The 26550-nt window shown below is 37.0% G+C and overlaps 2 protein-coding genes across 6 annotated transcripts in view; both read right to left on the minus strand.

Moving 5' to 3' along the window:
• The window catches only part of LOC142336281 (uncharacterized), a 304207-nt gene extending 278807 nt beyond the window's left edge, over positions 1 to 25400 (minus strand). The window contains exon 1 of the mRNA XM_075384988.1: positions 25369 to 25400. The gene's annotated coding sequence lies outside the window, so the exon portion shown is untranslated. The remainder of the gene's footprint in view (positions 1 to 25368) is intronic.
• The window catches only part of LOC142336280 (uncharacterized), a 46230-nt gene continuing 22838 nt past the window's right edge, over positions 3159 to 26550 (minus strand). For all 5 annotated transcript variants that reach the window (XM_075384987.1, XM_075384985.1, XM_075384986.1 and 2 more), the window contains one exon: positions 3159 to 11094. In XM_075384987.1, the coding sequence (XP_075241102.1) occupies positions 3749 to 11077 (7329 nt within the window). In that variant the 5' untranslated portion in view covers positions 11078 to 11094 and the 3' untranslated portion in view covers positions 3159 to 3748. The remainder of the gene's footprint in view (positions 11095 to 26550) is intronic.

Here is a 26550-nt window from a genome sequence, read left to right on the forward strand (position 1 = left end):
TTTGGTCGTCGCCTTTCAGGTCAGAACGCCTCTTAGGTTAAGTTTGTTTAAAACGTAACACATGAAAGATAACTCAACAAATCACTGTAAACATCAAAGAACGCTCAAAACGGAATTGGCGCAGCGGTTATCGCATGCAACGACAAATGCTCACGCGGTTCGATTTCCGTTGAACAACAAAGTTTCTCGAAAAATTGAAAGTTGATTTAATAAAACGATCGAAACAAATATTTGGGAAGAAGTCGGGAAAACCAACCAATACCATCTATGGGCGGTGTTGGCAGTGGGTGGCGAGCGGAATCTAGAACACTATCCAACACAGAAAATCAACTATCAAATTATCAGCTCTCTAGCTCTTCCAGGTTTGAGTACCGTTTTTTTTCCAACATTTATTCAATAACACCAGAGAACGCACATATAACAAGTAGAAAAGCCCAGGAATGTGTATAGTAAGCAACTGAACGTACATATGAGACATCATCAGTTGTGAACTTTTTTGCAATTATTTTGACGTTTTCTTGCAGAACTGTGCATTTCATTCGGCTCTTGTACAAAGTTACTCAGTTCTCGTCTATAATCTGCAAAATTTCTGTGTCTATTTTACAGTTTCACAGATATCTTGTTTTTCCTCAATTACAAGATTGAAAGTAGCCGATACCATTGGCCGGGGACAAAACTGAGTGCAGGAACCATCCGCAACGTCAGTGCTAATTCGGGGTTGCTTGCATCAACCGTTTTCAAGCCGAATCCGCATATCGTCCTGTTAAAACGTTGGCATAAGTGTTAAAATAGCAGCCTTTAATCTCACTTGCAGGATATTGTTCTGAATATATATACTGATTGCCGCCTTTGTGAAATCCAGATTTTTTTCCGTCCAAAAACCACCAGTAAGTTGATTCAAGCCAACAAATAGCTTCCGGCACTAGTTCTCTCTTTTGTTGATAAGTAGAGAATAAATACCAGGTGGAAAAATAAAGAACAAGGCTTGACGAAATAAGGTCAACCTTCAGAACGCTTGCACAAAAAATTAAAAGTAAACAAACAAATTTGAATATTGAAATAACGCTTTGAGGTCAAACTGCCTTTTAAATCAAAACGCTTTTTAGGTCAACGCGCCTTTTAGGTCAAAATGCCTGTTAGGTTAAGTTTGTTTAAAACGTCACACATGAAAGATAACTCAGCAAATCACTGTAAACATCAAAGAACGCTCAAAACGGAATTAGCGCAGCGGTTATCGCATGCAACGAAAAAATGCTCACGCGGTTCGATTTCCGTTGAACAACAAAGTTTCTCGAAAAATTGAAAGTTGACTTAATAAAACGATCGAAACAAATATTTGGGAAGAAGTCGGGAAAACCAGCCATTACCATCTAGGGGCAGTGTTGGCAGTGGGTGGGGAGCGGACTCTAGAACACTATCCCACACAGAAAATCAATTATCAAATTATCAGCTCTCTAGTTCTTTCAATTTTTTGAGTACCGCTTTTTTCAAACATTTATTCAATAACACCTGAAAACACACATATAACAAGTAAAAAAAGCCCAGGAATGTGTATAGAAAGCAAGTGAACGTAATTATGAGACATCAGCAGTTCTGAAATTTTTTGAAATTAATTACTTTTTCTTGCAGAACTCTGCATTTCATTCGGCTCTTGTACGAAGTTATTCGGCTCTCGTCTCTCATCTGCAAAATTTCTGTGTCTATTTTAACAATTTCACAGATATCTGGTTTTTCCTCAACTACAAGATTGAAAGTGGCCGATACCATTGGTCGGGGCCGACACTGAGTGCAGGAATCATCCGCAACGTCAGTGCTAATTCGGGGTTGATTGCATCAACCTTTTTCAAGCCGAATCCGCATATCTTCCTGTTAAAACGTTGGCACAAATGAAAATAGCAGCCTTTAATCTCACTTGCAGGATATTGTTCTGAATATATACTGATTGCCGCCTTTTTGAAATCCAGATTTTTTTTTCGGCCAAACTCCACCAGTTAAGTTGATTCAAGCCAACAAGAAGCATCCGACACGAGTTCTCTTTTTTTGTTGATATGTAGAGCATTAATACAGGGTGGATAAAGCTCCTCAAATCTGAAAATGAATTTAACATAATTGGTAAAACTGGTTGGGATATTTTTGAAGTTCCGTCACAGAGACAAAGAGCATTGTTGATTTTCAGCTATTCTACATTTTCCCGTGTCATAAAAGCAGAATTCTTTAAAATTGACGCACACTTCGAAGTGTCTGTCTGCAAGTGACGGCTCCTGTAAGTTTTCGGATGCTTTTTGGCGGTTTAGCGACCATTTTATTGGTTATCTAGTTGCATATGATTTTGCTAGTTTTTTATAGTAATTGTTTTCAAGTGCTAATGGCTGTACCTTTGCGTTTATAGGAGCTCCATTTTGAGCATTTCCATTCCGTAGTAGTCTTTGTTTTTAGCTTCTTTTGAACTCATGTCCATCAGGGAATGAAGTAATCGATTTTGCTGGGATGTACCCCAATTAATTTCGCTCATGTTTAGCGTCTATTTTGGCCAAGTTTAAAGAGTAGAATGACGCGTCAAGTTATTTCGAACAATTCCATTTTTGTTTTAATTTTGCATCTTGATTACTCAAAAATGCATCTTATTAGTTAATTTGTAATTAATTGTAGACTGGTACCTTAATTGTGGGATTGTACGTAAATTTCAAGATTATAACTATTAAAATATAAATAGGGTAGTTTGGCATAATGGAATTGGGTATTTTTTCATTGGATATTTTGGCACATTGGGTATTTTGGAATTGGGTATTATGGTATTGGGTATATTGTCCTGACACTACTTGCTTTCACAGCAATTAATTAGGCCTAAGAGCAGGAAAGCCCATAAAGAGACGTACTTTCGTATAATTACGATGCGTTTTGAAAATGGATTTGGACTCATTCGGTTCCCCCTGTTGTTCATACCCCTTACTTTATGAGCTGTTATATAGTACCTTACTATTTGAAAAAGCACGTGGGCCTTGGGAAGTAAAAGATACATGCCCATTAAGGTTGGTGGGGGGGGGGGGGGGCAGAATGGATCCAAAAATTTCTCAAAAATGTCCTGATTTTGAGTCATTTGTACTTGAAGCAACATATGGTAATTATAGTCGTGGTTCCATTTCCTCTGGTATAACAAAAAGAATCAAAGCAATTTATTTAACCAATTTATATGTATGATTTGAATAGCAAACTGAATAACTTAGCAGTTCCAGACCAGTTAGGAATGTATTAGTTAAGAATAATAATGTGTTATGTATCACATGTAAACGCAAAGATATCAAAACCAAATCAGTCGTCTATTTCAGTTGAAATAAAATTTAAGTGATTTTCAAATAAAGTGAAATAAGACTAGACAATCAGCCCAGACAGAAAACAACATTTTTGTGTGAAGTCAAATATTTCAAGAGATCTATTATTTTTTCTTTGCTAAAGTTGAGTGGGAATCAAATTATCAGTGGCTTATCTGATTTTACTTTAAAATAAAAACCACACAGTTTCGTGAACATAATTCAGTGATAAAATTACTGACTTTACCAAGCGAACTCCAAACCAGCTGAGGTTTACTCGCATAAAATTAGGTTAATGAAAGCCATTATGTGCACGTGAAGTTCAATACAAGCAATATGAAATACATTTGATTAATCTATAGAGTTCCTTAATCGAATAGCATAGCGACTGGACTCTCTCAAATTTGGTTCTGTAAGTTAAACGGCTTTTTATGACATCTTCAAAATGAAATACCAATTGTTGCGGGGTGTTTGGCAGAGATCTCGACAAAGGCAGTTTTTAGTTGCAATCCATTCACAGCTTCAAGATATTGACCTTTTCCCAAACGGGCTAGCTCACGAAGTTTGTCGAAATTGATACTTCCAAATCCCAAAGTGTAAACATCCAGACCGTTGGCAACTGTGTACTTTCTTGCAATTTCCTCCATTTCAACTTCACCATCATACCATATACCATCAGACATGAAAACCAGGACAGGTTTTACATTTTTCTCTAGGTGGCGCCCAATCAGACCATCGGAGGTCCGCAGAGCCAGACTAAAATCGTTTTCTCCACCGTTAAATGTCAGCCATGATGATGCAAAGGAAGTGATTGGTTGATATTCTGCCACAACACGTGTAGCGTGGTTATGAATGGCAATCGATATTTTGTCAGACGATGACAATGTTTTACGTCTCTGTACAAAATCATCAACCGCGCTCACTAATTCTCTCCACGGATTCCCGCTCATAGAGCCTGAGTCGTCCAAGCACAGCACAAAGTGATAAACACCTGACGGGTGGCTACAGGGGAACACGTGTCCGTCTTTCGTCAAGAACCCTGAAGTACGCCCCACATCTGCTAAAGATCGGACAGGGTCATGCCAAACACCAAATTCACAGAAGGATGTCTCTTCGTCCTTTTCATGCGTCTCCGCTGCACAATATGCTGGACACTTCTCAAAATCTTCACAATCCAATTCTTGACACGGGTCTTGAAATCCGATTAGAGACCAGTACGCTTCATGAGTAATTTCATCTTTGGGAACTTCAGGATTTGGCTGATATTTCGTCGTTTGGTGACGTCTTCCATCGTTTTTTGCACTGTAGACGCAAGAACTGGGATCTTCGTTGTCACACTCCACAATATGAATGTGCCCGCGACCTAAAGTGTTACAGAAGATATGGCACATTTCAGCCACTGCAGGCTCGCCTACTTTGTATTTGTGTGATCCCACTTGAATATCGTCTTCGTTTGCTACAAAGAAGCATTTCCTCATGTTGCCGTGTCGGGCATGATGAAGAACATCCCCATCGTTTTCATGATTTACAGCCTTGCTGCAAATATTTTCGCAAGTTGGGCATAGCATCATGCAAAAGTGGACTTCAGTGGAGCATGAATGGTCGCCATTGTGGAATTTAGCAAAGGGCTTCAGTTTCTGTCGACATTTCAGTTTTTCGCCTTTCTCTACAAATTTAAGACTATAGGTAAAGGTGTCTCTTTCACCTTCAAATGTTTCGTCCTTCAATTCTTTCTCAGTCCACACGTGACAATAGCCGTCATTCATGCAATCTTGATCACACTGATGTTCCTTTCCACAAAAATGCTCCTCACAGGCGATCCGATTCCCGTCATCCAGCAGGAAGGGCAGTTCAGCAGCAATGTCTTGCTCAACTTTGAAAGTATTTGACAACTCTTCGTTTCCGTGAAAGTGATCTAAGGCAGAGCACTTATTTGTGCAAGTTTTGACACAACATTTCGCAATGCATTGCTCCTTGGTACATTTATGAACTGAATGCTCTTCATCACACGGGACTACACATCGTCCTTCACAGCCATCTAAACTACACATCTCTTTACAGGGATGTTTCTTTTCCGAGCATTCATGTTCTTCTTCGTGTCCTGTCATTTTTTGACATTCTCCTGTGCAGCCGTTTAAATCTTTGAATCGGCACGGTTCGCTACAAACATGACTAACTTCTGCGCATAGGTGCTTTCCTTCGTGTCCAAAGGCCATTTTGCAAGGTTTTCCATCTTCACAATAATCACAGCAGACTGGACATTTGTGGTTAGTAGAACATCTATGAGTGCTTTTATGATTAGCAATCTGGGTACATTTCAAAAAGCAATCATGACATTTCTCGTCACAAAACTTGTGGGTCTGGCGAAAATTTGTCTCCTGGTTCTCCAAATTTTCCATCAAGACTTTGATAGCGTCATGGTATTCCGAGTTGTCACTGTCATTCCATTTCCGCACATTTTCTTCAAGCCAAGCTGTGACTCTTTCAAACCGAAAAACGATACTCTCAAATACAAAATTCTCAAGACTCTCTCGCCAGATAAAAAGATTTTCAGAAGTTGGCTCAAGAATACTGAGAAAATTAAGCACTAAGTTATCCAAATGATTACCTTTGAAAACAATTTCAAAATCATTCAGGGTAACTTTTCCCAAAGGCACAAGTTCAATTTCTTTGTGCAGAGAAATTTTGAAAGCAGGATTATCCAAACTTTTTAGATGCAACTCCTTCTTTTTAGGATAATCGTCTGATATCTGTCCATACTGCACTGCGAATGGAAGAAGAGAACGTAGAAATCTAATTCGTTCATCAATTTGCTGCCGATCAAGAGGCGAAAAGTCGTTGATAGCCAATTTTGCCATTAATAATTTCATTGTCGCTATGAACTCAGGGCCGCCATTAAACACAGATTGGATCTCATCTTGAACAATAGAAATTAACTGCTCCATGCTTTCATAATAATCACCGCTTTCAAATGCCGGAAAAGCCATTATTTCAAAATCACTGTTGTAAAGTTTTTTAATAAAATTGTTTTCACTTTTGCTAACAATATTGCTGATCTTCTCCTCAAACTCTTTAGGAGTATCTTTGACGTCTTGCTCAGCGACATCATTAATCACAATCATGAACTTGCCTTTGAACACTTTATCTGTTCCTTTCAATTGATCGCTCCCGAGATTGATTTTGTTGAACATTTTGTCCACGTCGCGATCAAGACGTTTTTCAGTTTTGAAGATAGTTATTGTTGAAATTGAACTATTGAATAAAGACAAAAGCATGTCGTCTTGCTCAGTTCGCTCGAAACTTCCAAGTCCTTCGAAATCCAAAATTACATAAAGACAGTCATCATGTTCTTTAACTGTCAGCCAGCAGCCATCAGTACATCGTGTTCCGGCAATGTTGAAAGATGAGCCAGTCAGGTGATTTAAAGTATAGCTTTTCCCAGTAGTTTGTTTTCCCATTGACGATATAATTTTAACGCTTCCACTCCAAGCGTTGAAGATGCTTTCATAAAAACCAAGATTTATTTTGTCAATCAAGTCAAAGGCTACATTAACGGACTCCAGAGAAACAGGTTGACCTTTGTCTAATACGTAAAACTCGTTGGACTGGCAACGCGCTATTTGTACAGGAATGAAAGTAATAAGTTTGATAAGAAATTTTCCCAATGTTGTCGCATTGACTTGCAGGTCTTGAATATTGCATAACGAACTATACGTTTCTCTTCGCAGTTGGAGATAATCCAGAGGCTTTTTCATCATTTGAAGTCTGTTCCAAATAGAGTTGCTCTCAGAAGCAACTTTTTGAAAGAACTCACCCCCGTAACCGGGAGCAGAAAACCAAAACTTAAGGCTTTCCTGCTTAATCTGAAGAAGATCATTGCATGGGAACTTTGTGTACATCCAGTAAATGTAGTGAATCCAGTGCGACTTTTCATCATCTGTCTCATCAGTTCCCGGAGAAGCTGATGTATTTTGGGAGTCAAGGCCACCTCTCTTATTCAATTTTGTCTGATGCTGAGCTCCGGTGACTAGGACTTGATGAACATTAAAACCAGATTCCATTGGTTGGATAGCAATCATTTGTCCACAGATGGAGAACAACAACGTCGTTTGAGAAAGGCCCTCGGAGGTCTCCAGCAAGTTACATGTTTCCGTCATCACTGGTCGGGCGTTATTGTCTTCGTCAATAACAAGCAAACAACTTCCGTCGGGTGTGGTGTTCAAACTATAAGGTTTCTGGTCGTCAAACCTAATTGCTTTATTCACCATTGTTCCATTTTTGTAGTCCATTTTTCGAAGTCTGCTGTCGTGAAGAAACCACAGAAATCTGCTATTAGGTTGTAGGCAACATTCCACAACCGTTTCCACGCCAAAAATTTTTCCAATTTCAATAGGTTTCAGTCCGTGTCTCGACTTGTAGTCTTCGCCAAACTTGAACAGTTGTATGACACCCAAATCCATCTCAGATTGAACAGCTAATACCCTGGCCTTGCAATCGTAGGCACATGAAGACACTGTTTTGCCAAAATGCATGTCAAGCTGAGGTTTCGAGACATTTGGTAAGTTGTAAACTACAGTTTTGGAAACTTTGTCAACATTAAATAGGAGCAAAACGTAATTTCCTTCTAAGGGGAAGCACGCTACGAGCTTTTCTGCTTCTGCGTACTGAATCACACCTGATCGGTGAAATTCCAATTCACGGACGTTCAACAGCGCGTCTGTTGTAGAGAGCTTTTGATGTTCAGAACGACTCAATGCAAGTCGATGGAAGGTCAGTTTTATTTTTGCCGGCTCCATTAAAGACTTCTGAATAGTGTATTCAAACCTTTTGACTGAAGACTTCAGTGAGGTGATGCATTTAATGATGTCAGTTGTCTCCTGATTCTGCATCACTGCCGATGACGCTATCATAAACTTGTCGAAATTCTCAACAACAGTGGCTTGCAACTTCTCTTTCTTCACTTGATCGAATTTCCTTGTCGCTTGCATCTGACAAAAAGCCACAAATTTAGGTTTGGAAGCATAAGGTTCAATTAGATGGCTGACATAACTCATGAACTTATCAACGTGACTAGTGAGCAGTTCTGTTGGTGCGCCATAGTCTATCTCCTCCTCACTTTTTTCCATTTCTTTCTGCAGATTTATCCCGGTCATATACGGAAAACGACTCCCAAAATGCAGCACAGCAAGATCCTTCACTTCAGTCCATGAGGCGTCATTGCAGCCTTTCGACAAAACTCGTTCTTCAATTCCTTCGTCAGTTTTCAAGAGAGCCATCCACAGTAAAAATTTCCGAATGCTTTTCTTGGAATCGCAAAACTTTTTCAGAGATTCTTTGATTTCAGTCTCGTCTTTTAGTGCAATTGGGTCATTGATTGAAGTAAGCGAAAACTGTATCCGATTACCCCACAAGCTTTCTTCATCTTTACCGTAAAGTTTTTCGATTATCTTAAGTTCTAGGCCAAAATCGCAGTACTTCAAAAAATACAGCACAGCGGAGAACATGACAGAGTCATGAGCATCTGCTTCCGCTTTTCTGCGCAGTTTTTCAATTTGTTCGTCCACTGTATTTTTGATGGATTCAAATTGGTCCTTGTGATTCTCTTTCAAGAATTCAGTTTTGAAGTCTTTGCAAATGTCTTCCAAATGTTCTATTTTTGTTGACTCCAGCAGCACTTTTATTTGAGAAACATCTGCAGGTTTCTTCAGAATGCTCGGCTTTATATAAGCTTTCACTTCTTCAAACTTTGCCATTATCATTCCGTTTTCAGAAACAAACATCTTGGAATTGAAGGGAACTTGTTCATGAAAGAAACCAAGATTCCTCAAGGAAAAACTTTCTTGTTGCAGTTCATGTTTCTTCAGATTGTAGCGGTTTCTTCTATCACTCTTGACTACAACTCTCTCCTCGCTAGTCGATAGTCGGTCCTCATAGTTCCCATCCAGACACATGACAACATTGTTACATAACTGGCTCATGTACCTCAGAAAATGGACAGCTCGAGAGTCTTTCCTTACTAATTTGAACTCGACCTCATCGTCTGACTTGAAAACGAGAAACTTTATCTTTGCTCTAATGACGTCAACCAAATACAAGCCACATTTCTGAGAACATAACGAATGTTCCAATGATTTCAGTTCATTTTGGGGAACATAGCCTTTGAAATTTTGCACAACTGCTTTAAGGGGTCCGAATAGTCCGACACAACCAATGCTCAGTTTGTCCATCGTTTTAAAGTCAATTACATCACTTGTGGAGTTTAAATTGTATATTATGGGTGTTTCGCCTAATAAATGTTCGGGTACAAGGCTGCAAATGTGCTTTACGCCTGCTTCAGACAAAATGAACTTCTCCACCGAAAAGCCTTCTTGAAGTTCGGCGTGACATAAAATGAGAGGGGTGATCGAAATCTTGAAGGGGGCGTCTTCAATTTCCATGCCCATTTCTTCATGCTGAACACCGTTGTCTTCAGATTTCAAGAGCGGCGATTTTTCAAATTTTTCGCAAGCTTTGGCCTCAATGTCTTCCAAGAACATCGCACATTGATCTCCAACTGTCGCTTTTTGTTCGCGGTAATGATCAAATAAATTCTGCAAATTCGATTTCAAAACACGAATTTGTTTTTTACTGAGGTCTTCGTTCGTTTCCAAGTCGTCAATAGTGTCAAAAGTGGCGATGTTGCTCAAGATCCACTCTTTTATCGCCTCATCTAATCCAGATTGCTCATTAAGTTGTAACTCAACCTGACGTAGGAATCTACTCTGGAAGTCTACGGTTTCGCTGACAATGGTTTCACTTTTGTCCAATTGCAACCAGGTCCTCAATTTCTCTTTGACTAGTTTCAGTTGCTTTTTGCTCAAGTCCTCGCATTCTTCCAGAAAACTCAGATCGCCGTTCGCATCTACGCAGTTCTTCAGGTTTTGGTTGATCCACTCAATAGCCTCTTCTGGTAACCCTAAATCCTGAAAAATTAAGGAAAAATCTTGATGCTCACATGACGTGTTCAAATCATGCGCATGCATTTCTTGGAAAATGGCAGACAGCTTCTCAACAAGTAACTTGGCCTGCTTCTTGCTTAGTTCTTCGCAGCTCATCAGACCTTTCTCTAACTCATCAAACGAAGCAAAATTTGACAGAACTTCTTGAATTGCTTCATCGTGCAAGTTGCAATCCCGAAGAATACCTTCAACTTTTCTTTCAATATCTGCCTGGTTGTTATCACCTGCATCACCTCCTTTAGATGACCCTTCCTGTTTGGGGTTTCCAAACCAAAAATTTCGCATCTCATTTACAGTTGATGCAGAAAAGTACTTCAAAGGTTCATCTGAAGCAATGAACTCTTTCGCACTTTCAGATCCTTTCGCCCAGAACATTAGCAGTGGCGAATTCCAAACTATATCGTTATCAGTTCCAATCGATACAAGATACTTTAAAAAGACCTGCCTCTGGCTGGTAAAAGTTTCAAATTTCTTCAGCAGCGCAGATTTGAGAAGCCTTATCCTCTTCACAGACAGATCTTCACTTTCATCCAACTCATCAATCGTTTTCCATTTGTAAAAATTGTTCAATATCCATTCAACTGCTTCCTCCTCAACCTCGTTCTGTAAAAGTATCGCCTGAATTTCTGTGTAAAAATCCTGCGCATTACATATGCTCGAAGTATTGCTCAACTCGGGCACAAGGACAAAGTTGGGAGACGCTTCACTACTTTCTGAGTTCTCGGGGACTCCGCTGTTTTCTGACGTCCACGAACCACTGGAATCCGCCATAGAGGTAAATGCCGAGCCTAAACATAATACAAAGCTTTGGAGGAGGTACGCTACAATGTATGCATCGTCAAAGGGTAGAACGATATTTTGTCCGATTTCTGAGGCAATATGCACTATTGATTCACACATCTAAGCATATATCAACCACATTCACTTCTCATGCCAGTGTGCGCAAAGCACACAACGTTTCAATCTACGTTTCAAGATTGTCAAAAACGTTTTACTTTTTTCTGCGAGAAATGGCTCTTTTCATTATATCAATTTTTTCTTGTACGTGAGAACCTCAGCGAAAGCTTCAGAACCATTAATTTGATAATCTTTTAATCGAAATACAAAATAAGATTATTTCCATTAATCTCGCTAAAGAACACGGTTAAACAAAACAACCCTAGTCAAGACCAGATAGTTATCTTGCAAGGTTCTAGCAAAAAATGGTTATCTTGCAAGATCTTGCAAGACGAATGGCTATCTTGCAAGATTCTTGCAAGTTCGTTCCGCTCGACCTTTTCTCTCATTGGAAAAATTACATCAGATATCTGTATTTTAATAGAGTGCAACATAAGTTCAGTCAACTAAGAATAGAAACTTATGGTTTCTTTAAGCAATATAAAAATAAAAAGAAAACTCCTCTTAAACTTCGACCTCTTCATTTTTTTCCACAATCACACTTCAACTAATTAAAGCAGTTGATATTAATACCTGTTACTATCATATATTTAAACTTTTTCGCTTTTCAAAATTCATATTTTGCTCTTTTGCAAAACAACATATTTACTTTTTCAAATTAATTCATATTTTAGTCTCATTTTTATCCTGTTAGATTATGTTCACCTTATTTGCATATGTGCAAGATAAATGCTTATCTCGCAAGATTCTTGCAAGACGATGGTTATCTTGCAACATCTTCTAAGAAAATCTGGCACGACTATACATCGTCTTGCAAGATTTTCTTGAAAGATTTTGCAAGATAACCATTCGGTGTCGACTGGGGAACTGAAACGAGTAGCTAAAAGAAATGAAAGTACTGAAAAACTGCTCAAAACTATAAAACAGTTGCTTCAATCAAAAACATAGCCAGAAAAATTCCGGAAACTGTTCACAAAGTCGTCTTTGACACAGAAAATCTCACCTTTGAAAAAAATATCAGCTATTAGACAAACAGTTCAAAATACCGACGACAAAATTGGCCGAAAACCTAAATTGAAGAGGAAAATAAAACAATTAAATTAAACCCTCTTATAAAACAAATACAAATAACAAAGATACTCTTTCATTAAAGCACCTGAGAACATTAACCTGAGGTTTCGAAAATATGCAAACTTCAAAAAGTTACCAGACTTCTAAGATTTTGAATAAAAATAGAAAAACAACAATTTTCTCATTTTTTGTCATATTTTTCAACAATAGACTAATTTATACCCACTAAACTGCAATTAAATGGCAATCAAAAGGCCTCTTAGCTAAAGCGTCTATATAATTCCCAAAAATTGCAAAGGCAAAAACACTAAAGTAGCTTAAAAAACCTCCAAAACATAGCTAAGAACTCATTACAATAATCAAGAAAACATTAAAACGCGTTCGGAAAAACCTCATATTATTGGCGATATTTTTCAGCAAAAACGGTTATAACGAAAGACAACTCCTCGAAAAAAGAGCACGTGAACAAAACGTTTCGCTCGCCTAGAGAGAATTTTGTCACAAGTCAATTTCTCGCTCTCTCAAAAACAGCGGTATGAACAAAACCACTCTTTTCGCGTCGCTCTTCAGATTTGTTCAGCAATCGAACCACCACAAGTGTTAGCACGTGCGGCATTTCCTGTTTCGAAATTACTCCAAAATTAATAAGACTCGAAGAGGCTTATGGGTTTTCTGTTTTTTATAAGTGATCGAGCAAGAAAACCCGATTCAATGAAGAAACTCGAAGAGCGGCGAAAAGAGCGAGTGGTTCTTGTTCAAGCCTTTTTTGAAAGAGAGCGAGAAATGTAGGTGTGATAAATTTTTGCTAAGCGAGCAATTTTTTTGTTCGCGTGCGGTTTTTTCTAGCTCATTTTTTGTTTTTTGAAGTTTCTATGTTGTCTAAAAGGTTATTTAAGACTAAAGTTATAGTTATCAAGATGTCTTGATTATGCTTCGAAGATTTTTGGTAATTAAATCAAGTTTTACACAAATTTTGAAGGTTTTTCAAATAATTCTCTGGTTTTAAGGCTATTTTAGCAATTTTTGCCCCATTATTGCATTTGATTGCTTTTATTTGTAACTGAAAGTGAGCATAATGCTCGTGGGCAGTTTCTACTATAAATTAAATACAAGTTCTCTGTACCAAGCATTTTTTCCTTGAGTTTTGGAAAATTGCAAAAAATTGTTAAAACTTTTTAAAATTCTTACAATTTTTCAGTTTATCTCAAAATAAGAGGCTTTTTGTGCCTATTGTGGCTCTTCTGATATTAAGGGAGCAATGACTTTGTCTCGATTACTTGGAATAATGCTGGCCCTTTGTATTTGTATTTGAACAACTTGAAAAAGTAATTGAGTTTTTCTTTTTCGGTTTAAATTACTTTTTAGTTAAATTTTCTTTTTTTATTTCAATTAATGTCTTCTCTCTTCTGTGATGCTGACTGCCATCGGAAACTAGTTTTTCGACAGGCAGCTGTTAAGCGAAGACATCTTCGAGTCTTTTGTGGAATTCTTCCAACATTGTTTGATTAAAAGAAGACATATCTCCAATACTACTCTTCGAGTCGCAAAAAATTCATAATTTTAGTTGACATAAGACCATAAAACTAATAATTAAAAAGCACATAAGCACGTTGGTTTCCGCAATTTATTCACAGAACAGCTCAAACAATTAAAGTGGAGACAATTCTTTGTATAATAAAATTTCAAATCAGAAGAACTATCAATATATTAAACATACCCGACATCTGATACCAATGATCCTTTGCATCATAAATAGGATTAGCTTCAAATAAATTTTGAATGAACTATCATACAAATTCTAAAATTATTTTAAATGTGCGCAGCAAAACAATCTTGATGCGACGACAACGGTCTATGGAATTCATTTGGAGCTAAAGAAATTAGCTCCTTGGCTTCTGGCCTTTTTGTTGTAAAAGAAATTCTTCCCATCAAATAATACTCTTCGCGAAAAAATACTCTTTGGTAACGATTAACAAAAAATGTAGAGTGAACGCGCCAACAAAAAATTTTATTTGCTTGAAATGCAAAAAAAACTCCTGAGTATATTTTAGCTCCTGAAGAAGTTAACAGGCAAATGCAAAAAGGAAAACCCCGCGACGATTTTCTCACAAAAAAAACTTTAGCATAAAAACTTTTTGGCAATCAGAAACAATTGATAAAAAAGAAAGACCCTCAATGTTAGGCTAAAAATCGAAAAATTATATTTAGGTGCCGATAAAAAATAAAGCCTTCGTCTCTGTTTTTCAATAGGATGCGTCTTTTTCCAACGCAAAAAAACTTTGAAAGAAAAAAAACGAATATTAGGAACGTGGTAGCTATTCCCGCTTTTCACTTGCAGAACAACTCTAAATGAAATTTTATAAAAAATCAGGAAAGAACCAAATATTTTGGGAGTCTATTTCATATAGTTCTTTTTGAGTCATTTACACGGAGTTAACACTTATCTCAGTTCTTCGAAAACGCAAAAAACAGTAGCAACAAGCAATAAAAAAGACATTCCAAATTTAACAGCCAATACTATGAAACAATTTAGAACTGATACAACTATAGTGACCTATAGCTAATATTGACCTTCACTTGATTTTTTATTTTGTCCTGAAGATTTTTGCTGCGACCATATGAGGTTACACTCCTTTTTTTCTTGTTTTTTAAAGATAGGTTTTGTTGGCTTAGAGAGTTTTACATTACAACCTTTTGCTTATGGTCAAATGATTTATCGTTTAATTGCTTTCCAACAATTTTTTTCAGTCAATGTTTCTGCTTGACGGATCTGCACTTTCGATATACTTTTTGTCTCCGAGTTCTCAATTTTTGCGTGAGCAAAATTTTGCATTCCCTCGCGTTTTTAAGCACTCGAAACAGCACTCGAAACAGTTCGCAAAAGATACGGTAAAATTTTCGCAAAATTTTTTAGTTTTTTTTTTAGTTTATTAGTCCGTTTATAGGAGGTTTCGATATTGCTTTACCCTGTTTGGCGAAGTTTATAGCTTACCGGCAAGGCAGGTTGCAATTAAACCCAACATTTTTTCGAGGGTATTCTTTCAAACGATAGTCGCCTGTTCCATTCTCATAAGAACAGAACAGAATTAAATTCTGTTTTACAGATTTAGCACTTTTACACAATAATTCGTGGCATTGCGCTCATTTTTTTGCAAACTTTCCATATAACTCATGGTCGTGCACAAACTTTCAGTTTTTGGTAAATGCATCATTGAAATTAACATTGGGATGAGCAAATTTGTTCCCCCAAAGGTTTCTGGAAGTTTGACAATATTTCAGATTGCAGAAATATTGTCAAACTGACAATACTTTAGATTGCTTTTACAGACCTGATAGTAAATAGATGAAATCTTATTTCTTCGTCTTTTTCTAAAGTTTTTTCAAATATCTCAATAACGGTCAACCACGACTCGAATTTACAGAGCGCCTTTATAGATAGAAAAAAGATTGTCCTCTTATTAGAACAATCCAATACTGCTGTTTCTAAATCGTTTCAATTCAACCAAAATTTTAACATGCTGGTGAGCATAAACAAAACGATAGAAAAATCAGAGTAGTAAAGAAACTGAGAGCATAATTTTTCTTTAGTCTATTCAGTGCACTCACTGAAACTTAATTTAAAATTTTGACATAAGTTGTTTCATATGTTCAAATGTATTCTTTCAAATGTTCAAAAGAGATAGAGAAAATTCTGCTGGCGTAGGATGTTCAGAGAAAACTCGATCAGGCAAAATGGAATTTTGGTAGCAAATAGGCCAAAATTCGGAACTAAGGATTTGTGAAATTTAGGCGAATGCCAATTAAAACACCTAAAGAACGAAAATTGCAAAACAATTGAAATATTGACCCGAGTTTTGGGATTTTTAGCAGTTTCACGATTTGAAACACTCCAAATCCCCCAATTTTCCATGCGTTTTTTAACAGCTGGTTCTAAATTATTTACATTAAATCTATAAGTGATCTTAAAAATTCACTATTATTTCCCTGTTACTTTTTTACAATCCAAATCATTGGCCGTGATTACACTGGATTGGATTTTGAAGTACCGCCTCTGATTTTGTTTTAATTGGTATTCGCCTAATTTCCACAACTTTTGCTTCAGGATTTTCGCCTAAAGCTATTAAAATTTTGTTCACTTAATCAATTTTTTGCGTAATATCCGATCTATCACCAAAAATCTGCGGCCAAGCCATTTGATTGGTAAATGAAAGTTAGACACGTAAAAAATGGCGAATTATCAGTGATCGTCCATTGATTATTAATGATGTGCGTTGCGCTCATTCGGACTTTGCGTGACCTCACCCCCTAGTCGAGACCAGATGTTTATCTTGCAAGATTCTTGCAAGATGATGACTATCTTGAAAGATCTTGAAAGATGAACGATTGTCTTGCAAGATTCATCTAAGTTCGTATCAACCGAGCTTATTATTTTGTTTCTTAAGTGATAAATTTGAAACATTTTTCAGCTAAACGTATTTTATTGTAGAACAACTTAAGTTCGGCCAGCTAAGCAAGAATGTTAGTGTTCCGTTGAGAAGTACAAACAACAATAAGCTTCTCAAAGAATTTGAATTGTTCCCGTAGCTCTATGGGTTCTCCACAACTACAGTTTGTCAATCCGAATTTTAAAAATAACACCGGTATATTTGTTACCATCATTTACACATTTTCTTATTTTATTATTTATATTTACATGTCCTAATTCTTTTGCATTATTAGTTATTTCATTTGCACAGAAATGACAAAATTGATGTTGTGTACGTGGATAAAATATTATTTCATAGAAAACATACAGGGATCATACAAAAATTTTTAAAGCTTAAAAACTGTATAATTTTCATTTTGCATTGAAGTTAAGGAAATTTCTTTGAAATAGTACAAGTTCATATATGACACAAAAAACGCTGACTGGTGCCACAAATTTCAGATATTGTAGTCAAACATATTAAACTATTGTATCGGATTGGCAATCCACATTTGATTCTTTGTGTGCGCAAAATTGAAGTCGTATTGGTTGTAAAATTTACCAAAAAAAATAAAAATGAATAATGTGAAACAACGTACTCCACTCAAGCTGGTTCTTGTTCGCGCATGGTCTAATTATTTGCATATTTGCAGCATGCATGGTAATCTTGCAAGATTTTTTGCAACACGATGGCTATCGTGCCAGAAAATCTTGCAAGACGATTCATCGTACCTCAATATCTTGCACGAATCTTGCAAGATTTTGCAAGATCCCGGTTGCTCATTATTAAAAGCTCTTAGTAGTCACACTATGTCATACATGATTTTTAGTAATCATACTAGATACTATATGATTTGTATGAACTCCTGGTAGTCATACAAGGATCATATATGATTTCCAAGAAATTATAGAAGGATCATACAAAAATTTTCAAAATTTTCAACTGTATAATTTCCATTTTCTATTGAAGTTGAGGAAATTTTCTGAAATCATACAAGGTCGTACATGACACAAAAAACTGACTGGTGCAACAAATTCTCGAATAATGCAGTCAGAGGACATAATAAGCTAATGTATCGCATTTGCAATCCATATTTAATTCTTTGTGTGTGCCAAACGAAGAACTTTGTATTTTGAACATATTCACAAAACGAATTTGAGGTTAGAAGTAGTAGTTGTAGTTAAACACTTGACTTACTTTTCAAGGGGTACAAATATGACTAAATAAAAGGTACACAAAACGGATTTCATGGAACAAATAAAACACGAACGAATAAAACTAAAATTTATGCTATACAGTTGTTGCATCTGCAGCGGATCTTCCAAGAGCATGAATTACTATAGTAAAATTTTTGCTCTCTCAGCTTCTTTAATCCTTTCCTTGTGTCACATTTGGAAACTGATTGCAATAAAAAACAATGAAAAATTTAGTCCTAGGACATCTGCTGCCTCATTCACTATTTTTTCGCTCCTGAAGAAAAACGATTTCTCAGTTACAGTCTTTTTACAGCGCGAGACTAATAACTTTTCATGGTGCCCATCGCGCAAACAAACGTCCTTCGTCACTGATGTCAACTCGTTAAATTTGAGGCAATTCCTGTTGTTCACAATGGAGAGAAAAAATCTCAGGTCTCGTTCAATAAGTTGATAACATATTGGCAAAGAGTTTGAAACTCTGAGAAGTCGAAGATAATCGGCATCACCATAACAGCATTTCAGTTCGTGACAGTTTAAGATTTCCAATTTACGCAACTCTGTCATTTCTGGATGCCAAGCACGATAACCGCATCGAGAGAACACAAGCCTTGAAATAATTATGTTTGACACCATATGAAATATTGTAGGGTACGCTATGCTTTAGGTAACCAAAGAAACGTCTTGCCTTCAACAACTTTGTCTGAATGGGGTGCTTCTATTTCAGCTAACTTGATATTACAATTCCCAGATCGGTCACCCCAGTCACTCGCTCAATATCATCAACACCAATCGATACAGAAAAACAAGTTGAAGGAGTAAAATACAGGTAACAACATTTGCTTGAATTGAAGGACAGTCCACTACAATGAGACCATAATCTTAGCGAGCTCAGGTCTTTCTGTACATTTCCAAAAACCGAATCTCTACAGCATAAAAAAACTTGGTGTCATCAGCGAAGCAATAAACTTGACTGTACTCAGGAACTGGAATCAAATCGTCGATGTAAATTAGAAACAAAAGCGCACTTAAAACACTACCTTGTGGAACTCCACTAGTAATAGGTTGCTCGTCAGATAGAAATCCATCAATGTTGGCTCTCCTGGCGTCCACTGCTTAAATAAGAGTACAGAAGTAAAACAAAACTTATAACAAATCTAAATCTCGCCAGTTTAAGAAGAAGATTATAATGGTCAACCGAATCAAACGCTTTTGCAAAATCTAAGTAAACTACAACTTACTCTATATTTTTGTAAAAATTTAAATGTATATTGTGCAGTAAAACAATTAATTGTGCGACCGTTGAGTGTTTTGAACGGAAACCATGCTGTAGAGGGTTGAGTGGATGCTCCAATTTCGAATAAATACAATTGAAAAGAAACCTTTCAAAAATCGGTAATTCTTGGGGGTAAGATTGAAATTGGCCTGTAGTTGTCGACATCTGCTCCAGAACCCTTCTTGTGGATAGGACTGATATGTGCATATTTCCATAAATTAGGCCAGGTAAAAGACTCTTTAACATGAGTAAACATATGGTAGACAAAAGGAGACAAAATATCCGCTGCTCTCTTAAGAATGGTCGGAGGAACACCATCACAGGCAGCCGTTGAACAATCGGGAATCTTCAGGAGTTATGAATGAATTTCTTCAACGGAAAAAATGACTTCGGATAGGTAAACTACGTCGTGGAAAACAAATGAGTTCAAACAGGTTTCAGAGCCCGGTTGATAAGCTGTACTATAAAATGTATTAAACAGATTAGCTTTTTCCAGGTTATTTGAAACTCACTCGTTTCTGAGAAAAATTTTAGTTGGCACGCAATTTCGGCAGTTGAGTTTCCTTAGGATGATAAAAGCCTCGTTTGTTGAAAACTTGCATGTTTTTGCCAATAAGAAGTGCTTGTCTATTTCGATAATTTGCTAGCTCATTTTCAAGATCACGCATTTTGGGAAAATGATGCTGCTTTCGTGCTGTTGGTTATTTATTCAAACAATGCATTGTGGTAGATGAATAATAAAAATGAACTTCTCTGCGTTTTCCACATTTCTTTGAAACACTTTTCTCTATTGCAAAGTCAAGCAAACGGTAACATTCAGGATATTTCGGCCGAAATTTCGTGACCTCTGCAAGCAAAAGTACGTGTCAGGGGTAAAAAATTCCTCTATAGTCCTCGATAATACTGGAGATTTCAACTCAAAGTCCCACAAGTCTTCGCTAGAACAGAAAATAAGGTCAAGTCTTTTGCCATGTTTGTCCGTGGGTGAGTCAAAAATTTTAGAGAACAAAAGTTCGTCAGAAAAAAATCAAGTAAGAATTGTTCATCTGAGTGACGAGACAAAACAGTATCCCGTTATACATCACGAAATTTAAAGTCACCCAAGCGAGCCCACTGCAGGTAAGAATAATCAGAACTATCCAAAAACGTTTTCAATTCACTTGATAAAGCTCTGAGCATTGCTTCAACTTCGTATGGAATAACAAAAAAACTGAATTCCAAGGCGGCAAATAAACTAGCAGAATGCATAAGATAAAAGTTGGTTGCCTTAGAAGAACGCAGCTATAAAAAGAAGAGTTTGACTGAAATAAAACATTCATAAGCGAAAAATTAGTTTTCTAAAGCAATTAGAAGTCCACCATGCTGCCCAGCAGCTCGGTCTGAACAATCAATAACAGTGTACGACGCTCCCGTAAAAAACTGAGCTATCAGGTATTGATTCATTAAGCCATGCTTAAGTGAGACAAACAATAGGGCATTTGTTGAGCAAAAGATAGTTAGTAACCGATAAAGGTTTTTCGAAGAACAGCAAACTCTGAACAGTAAGTAGTAAAACAAAAAACAAAAAGGCATCTATTATCAGCCAGTTACTTTTTCTCATAAACTCGACCATGTTTAAACTTAAAAACAGCCCCAGGTTTGCGACTCTCCAATTCACGTTTTTGAACACGTAGGTGATATTGCTGCGTTCGTTCAGAAGAAGTCAAATCGGGAGCGATATAAACGTTTTCAAACTTCTGATCATTGCGCAAATTTTTGTTTGGTTGACACCTCATTAGTATTTACAGGAACACTTAACGCTTTAGCCCAGTCTTGCATCATTGCCTCATCAGTGGTTAAATCAGAGGTCTTCGTTCCTTTGATAAGATGGAATTCTTTCGATTCTTTTTGAGATTGTTCTGGTCAATTTCTGAGAACAGCGCAGCTCTGGTTGTCTTCCCATTTTTTAATGTACGATCAACTGCAGATTCGTAGGATTTTTTCTCCTCGTGAAAATTTGCCGCACAGAAGCCACAGCTAAAACTTGGAGTTACATCGAAACCAGCTGGTACTAATACTTTTGTCTGCACTGGAGATTTCTCAGAAGAACATGATACACAAACCTCAATAATTTCACTAATGGTAGAATTTGTGCAATTCCGTGTTCGAGGACCCATTATAATCGTAGAAGTTTCGACGTGGCCGCAGTACAAAAAAAAATTAAGGAGCCTATGGAACCAATGCTGGACCAACGGTAAGCATAGCAAATGATGTTTTTTAATATTTAGTTTATGGAACCAATACTGGCACCGACGGCTGAAGTAAATGAAAAGACTGGCAGTGTCAATGGAACCAATACTGTCACCGGCGGACATGTTTTGCTCTAGTTCCTAGCTCAAATTGATCTGAAAATACATAGTCTATTTAATAACTTTATCAAAACAATTAGGCTGAGTTTCTTAAAGTTGCTTATAAATGAGAATTTATAGGTAATCACTGGCTTAAGAGAACATAAAAACTTTAGTTATCTATTTGGACTAACTCTTTTATTTAGTGCCCAACCTAGCGTTATTGAAAAGCCATTATCGATTAAAATACTATTACCGTGACTTTTGGTCAAGTACACCAAAGTGTGGCAGGAAAGCCAGAGACAAGTACTCAACTTTGAGTAGAAAAGTACTTTAGGAGAGAGACTTATTTGAAAGATTTTTCACTAAAATTTGCTTAAGTTTGAAAATACCAACTTTTTTATTACATTTTACCCGGGGTTTAACTATTCTCTGCAAAAGTCTTAAGCTCGCTATTTGCCTTCCTGACACCTTTTGCTTCATAGTTCACCAAACGGCTCTGGCCGAAATGAGCCAGTTAAGTGCACTTCTCTTTGAAGCACGAAACACTGCAGTCGAAACACCACAAGACGAACAAGACTTCATTCAAAATAAAACAAACGCAAACTAACTGGAAATTATCCTAACACCGACTCTGAACCCATAAGACCAGTTCAAATTACAATAAACCCAAAATCAACTTAAGTCCATTTTGCCCTTCGATGAAAAACAAGTTCCCTCAACTCAAAACATCTGGGAACTTCTAAATAACCATGACTTCTTTATCTAGCCCGAAGTACCAATTTCAAGAGAAGGTCTGAAGAACGCTTCAAAGATACAGCTTGTTTTTGGAAAGACTTTTGATGTAAGAAACAAATTCTGCTCTTCAAAACTCAAGTCTAAACCCAGTATTGTAATTGTTCATCAAAGCATACAAGAAAACGATGTGAGGGAGGATTTTCTCAACAACAATGCAATGTTATCAAGGTGCAACGTATAAGAAGCAGGGCCACAGGAAAACCAACAAAACTAATTCGAAGTCAATTATGGCGTTAAAAAAGCTGAGTACTTCAGCGCTAAGAGCCAAGTAATTAACCACCCCACATTAAACAGTGCCTAAAATGCGAAAAATTTAATCATTCGGCAAGTGATTGAAAAGTCGAATTGAAATGTCTACAATTTGCAGGCATACACTGTGAAAAGCTATAAGGAATCAAAAGAAGAGGCAAAATGTGCAAACTGTGGTGGCTCTTACGTAATTGTGTATAGAGGCTGTCGATCAAAGCACCATGTTCAAAGCAAAAAAACAGAAACAAGAAACGAAAAACTCAAATGCCATTTCAAAGAAAGATACAACAAACGCTTTCAATAACCACCACAGAAAGAATGTCTTAGTGGTTGAAGTTCGCAGTAAAATACGGGACCATTTCAATGCAATTCCCTATCGCGATATAATTAGCATAGCAACAGTGCCTCCAGAGTGTTAAACGATAGAATAGATCGACAGGAGTCGAGATTCACGATAACCTCAGGAAAGAAATCCAGATGCCAGCTGTTACCCAATCAAACATGAGTCAGACTAGCAGTCAACAAAACCATCAATATGGACAACCGTAAATTTTTTCAATGGAACTGTCGTGGCTCAGTAGAAAAAATCATGAACTGTTCTTGTTTCTGTCGAAAGGAAACAGTGGCATTGTCTGTTTAAAGGAAGTCAAACAATGGCGAAAAATACTTCGTACATGAAAATTATTGTAGAAAATTTTGTTGTGCAATAAAATTTTGTACAACAATTTTTTTGTACGAAAAATATTGTACGAAAATTTGTTGTTGGAACGGAAACAAAAGCAAGCAGTTTTCATGTGTCTGTTATCGTAGCAAAAAAGGCGACAAAGGTTGAAGAAGTAATATCAATTATACCTCAGAACAACAGCAATGGACGGGCAATAGAGATAATCGGTGTAAACTTGGAAACATTAATTACTGGAAACTGATGGATAACCAATGTTTACAATTCGCCCAATCAATATCTAAATTTAAATGAAACATTTGACAAAAAGAACTTCTTTTCGTTTTCTAAGGTTCTTTGAAACACTCTTCTCTATTGCAAAGTCAAGCAAACGGTAACATTCAGCAATAAAGTCGGTCGACATTTGGTGACTTCTGCAAGCAAAAGTGCGTGTCAGGGTTAAAAACTTCATCAATAAGTCTGGGTTGAATGAACTCGCAGAAAAACAACAGCCACTGTTCATAGAAACATAATTAACTTCAGGTTTGAGAATAATGGCGTAATAATCAGATATTACTAGAGAGTTTAACTCAAAGTCCCACAACTCTTCGGTAGAACAGAAACTCAGATCAAGAATATTGCCATGTTTGTCCGTGGTTGAGTCAAAAACTTCCGAAAACAAAATTTCGTCAGAAAAAAATAAAGTAGGAATTGTTCATCTGAGTGCCGAGAAAAAACAGCATCCCAACATACATCAAGAAAATTAAAGTCACCCAATAGAACCCACTGCAGATAGGAATAATCAGAACTATCCAAAAACGTTTTCAAGTCACCTGATAAAGCTCTGAGCATTACTTCAACTTGGTATGGACTAACAAAAGAAACTGAATTCCGAGGTAGCAAATAAACTAGCACAATGCATAGGATAAAACTTGGTAATCCTAGAAGAACGCAGCTATAAAAAGAAGAGTTTGACTGAAATAAAACCTATTCCAGAGCGAAAAATTATTTTTATATTGCAATTAGAAGTCCACCATGCTGCCCAGCAGCTCGGCCTGACAGATCAATAACAGTTTACGACACTTCCGTGAAAAACTGAGGTATCAGGTATTGATTCATTAAGGCATGCTTCAGTGAGAAACACACGGGCATTTGTTGAGCAGAAGATTGTTAGTAACCGATAAACATTTTTCAAAGGACAGCGTACTCTGAACATTAGGCAGTAAGTTAAAAAACGAATAAGGGCATCCATTATCAGCTATTCACTTTTCCTCATAAACTCGACACCGTTTATTCTTGAAAACAGCCCAAGGTTTGCGAATCCCCAGTTTACGTTTTTGAAAACGTAGGTGATATAGCTACGTTCGTTAAGAAGTCAAATCGGGAGCGATATGAACGTTTTCAAACTTCTGATCATTGCGCAAATTTTCGTTTAGTTAACACTTCATTAAGATTTATAAGAACACTTTACGCTTTAGCCAAGTCTTGCAAAAATGCCTCATCAGTGGTTAAATCAGAAGTCTTCGTTCCTTTGATAAGTTGAAATTTTTTCAATTCTTTTTGAGTTTGTTCCGGGCAATTTCTGAGAAGAGCGCTGCGCTGGTTGTCTTCTCATTTTTTCATGTATGCTCAACTGCAGATGCGTAGGATTTTCGCTGCTCCCTCTGAAAAATTGCAGCACAGAAGCCGCATGTAAAACTTTGATTTACATCGAAACTAATACTTTTGTCTGCACTGGACATTTCTCGGAAGAACCTGATACACAAACCTCACTAACTTCAATGCTGGTAGGATTTGTGCCATTCCGTGTTCGAGGATTAAAATCGTCGAAGTTTCGAAGTGTCCGCAGTACAAAAAAATGGTAGTGTCTATGGAACCAATACTGGCACCCACGACAATGAAAAAAGGAAGTGTGATGAAGATTGAAAACCAAAAATTAAGGAGCCTATAGAGCCAATGCTGGCACCGACGGCAAGCTTAACAAAAGATTTTTTTACAGCAACAAAAAGTGCCCGTCAAGCTGTGAACGAAGGGTCTTTGAAATATAATACTGTGGAACCAATGCTGGCACCGGCGGATATGTGTGGTTCAAGTCCCTAGCTCAATTTGATCTGAAAATACAAAGTCTATTTAATAAGTTTATCACAACAATTAGGCTGAGATTCTTAAAGTTGCATATAAATGAGCATTTATAGGTAATCACTGGCTTAAGAGAACATCAAAACTTTAGTTATTTATTTGGACTAACTCTTATTTAGTGCCCAACCTAGCGTTATTGAAATGCTAATATCGGTTAAAATACTATTATAGTCACTTTTGGTCCAGTACACCAAAGTTTGACAGCATAGCCAGAGACAAGTACTCGACTTTGAGTCGGAAAGTACACTTTGGTAGAGAGACTTTTTAAAATGATTTTCACTAAAATTTGCTTAAGTTTTAAAATTAGACTTTTTGATTACTTTTCACCTGGTTTTAATTATTCTCTTCAGAAACCTCAGGCTTTCATTTTGCTTTCCTGACACGATTTGCTCCAAAGTTCACAAAACGGCTCTGGCCGAATTGAGTCAGTTAAGTGCACTCCTCTTTGAAGCACGAAACACTGCAGGCAAAACACCACAAGATGAACAATACTTACTTCAAAATAAAAACAAACGCAAATTTACTGGAAATTATCCTAAAACCAACTCTGAACCCGTCAGAGCAGCTATAATAACAATGAACTTCTAAAAAATGCTTTATCTAGCCCGAAGTACAAATTTCAAGAGAGGGTCTGATGAACGGTTCAAATGCAGAGCTTGTTTTTGCAAAGACTTCTTTTGATGTAGGAAACAACTTCTGCTCTTCAAAACTCAAGTCTAAACCCAGTTTTGTAATTTTTCATCAAAGCATGCAAGAAAACGATGTGAGGGAGGATTTTCTCAACAACAATGCAATGTTATCAAGGTGCAACGTATAACCAGCAGGGCCACAGGAAAACTAAAAAAATAATTCACAGGCAAACAAACATGGCGTTAAAATGGCTGGATACTTCAGCGCTGCGAACCAAGTAATGAACCAACCCACATTAAACAGTGCGTCAAATGCGAAAAGTTTAATCATTCGCAAGTGATTAAAAAGACGACTTGAAATGTCTACGATTTGCAGGCAAAGACTGTAAAAAGTTATAAGGAATCAAAAGAAGAGTCAAAATGTACAAACTGTCGTGGCTCTTACGCAATTCTGTTTAGAGGCTTTCTCGGATATCTTTTTGCTTCGGAAACACCACCATTTACGAAGCAAAAAAAACAGACACAAGAAACGAATTAT

The sequence above is a fragment of the Convolutriloba macropyga genome, chromosome 3, assembly GCF_964194025.1.
Source record: "Convolutriloba macropyga chromosome 3, txConMacr16.3, whole genome shotgun sequence".
NCBI lineage: Eukaryota > Metazoa > Xenacoelomorpha > Acoela > Convolutidae > Convolutriloba > Convolutriloba macropyga.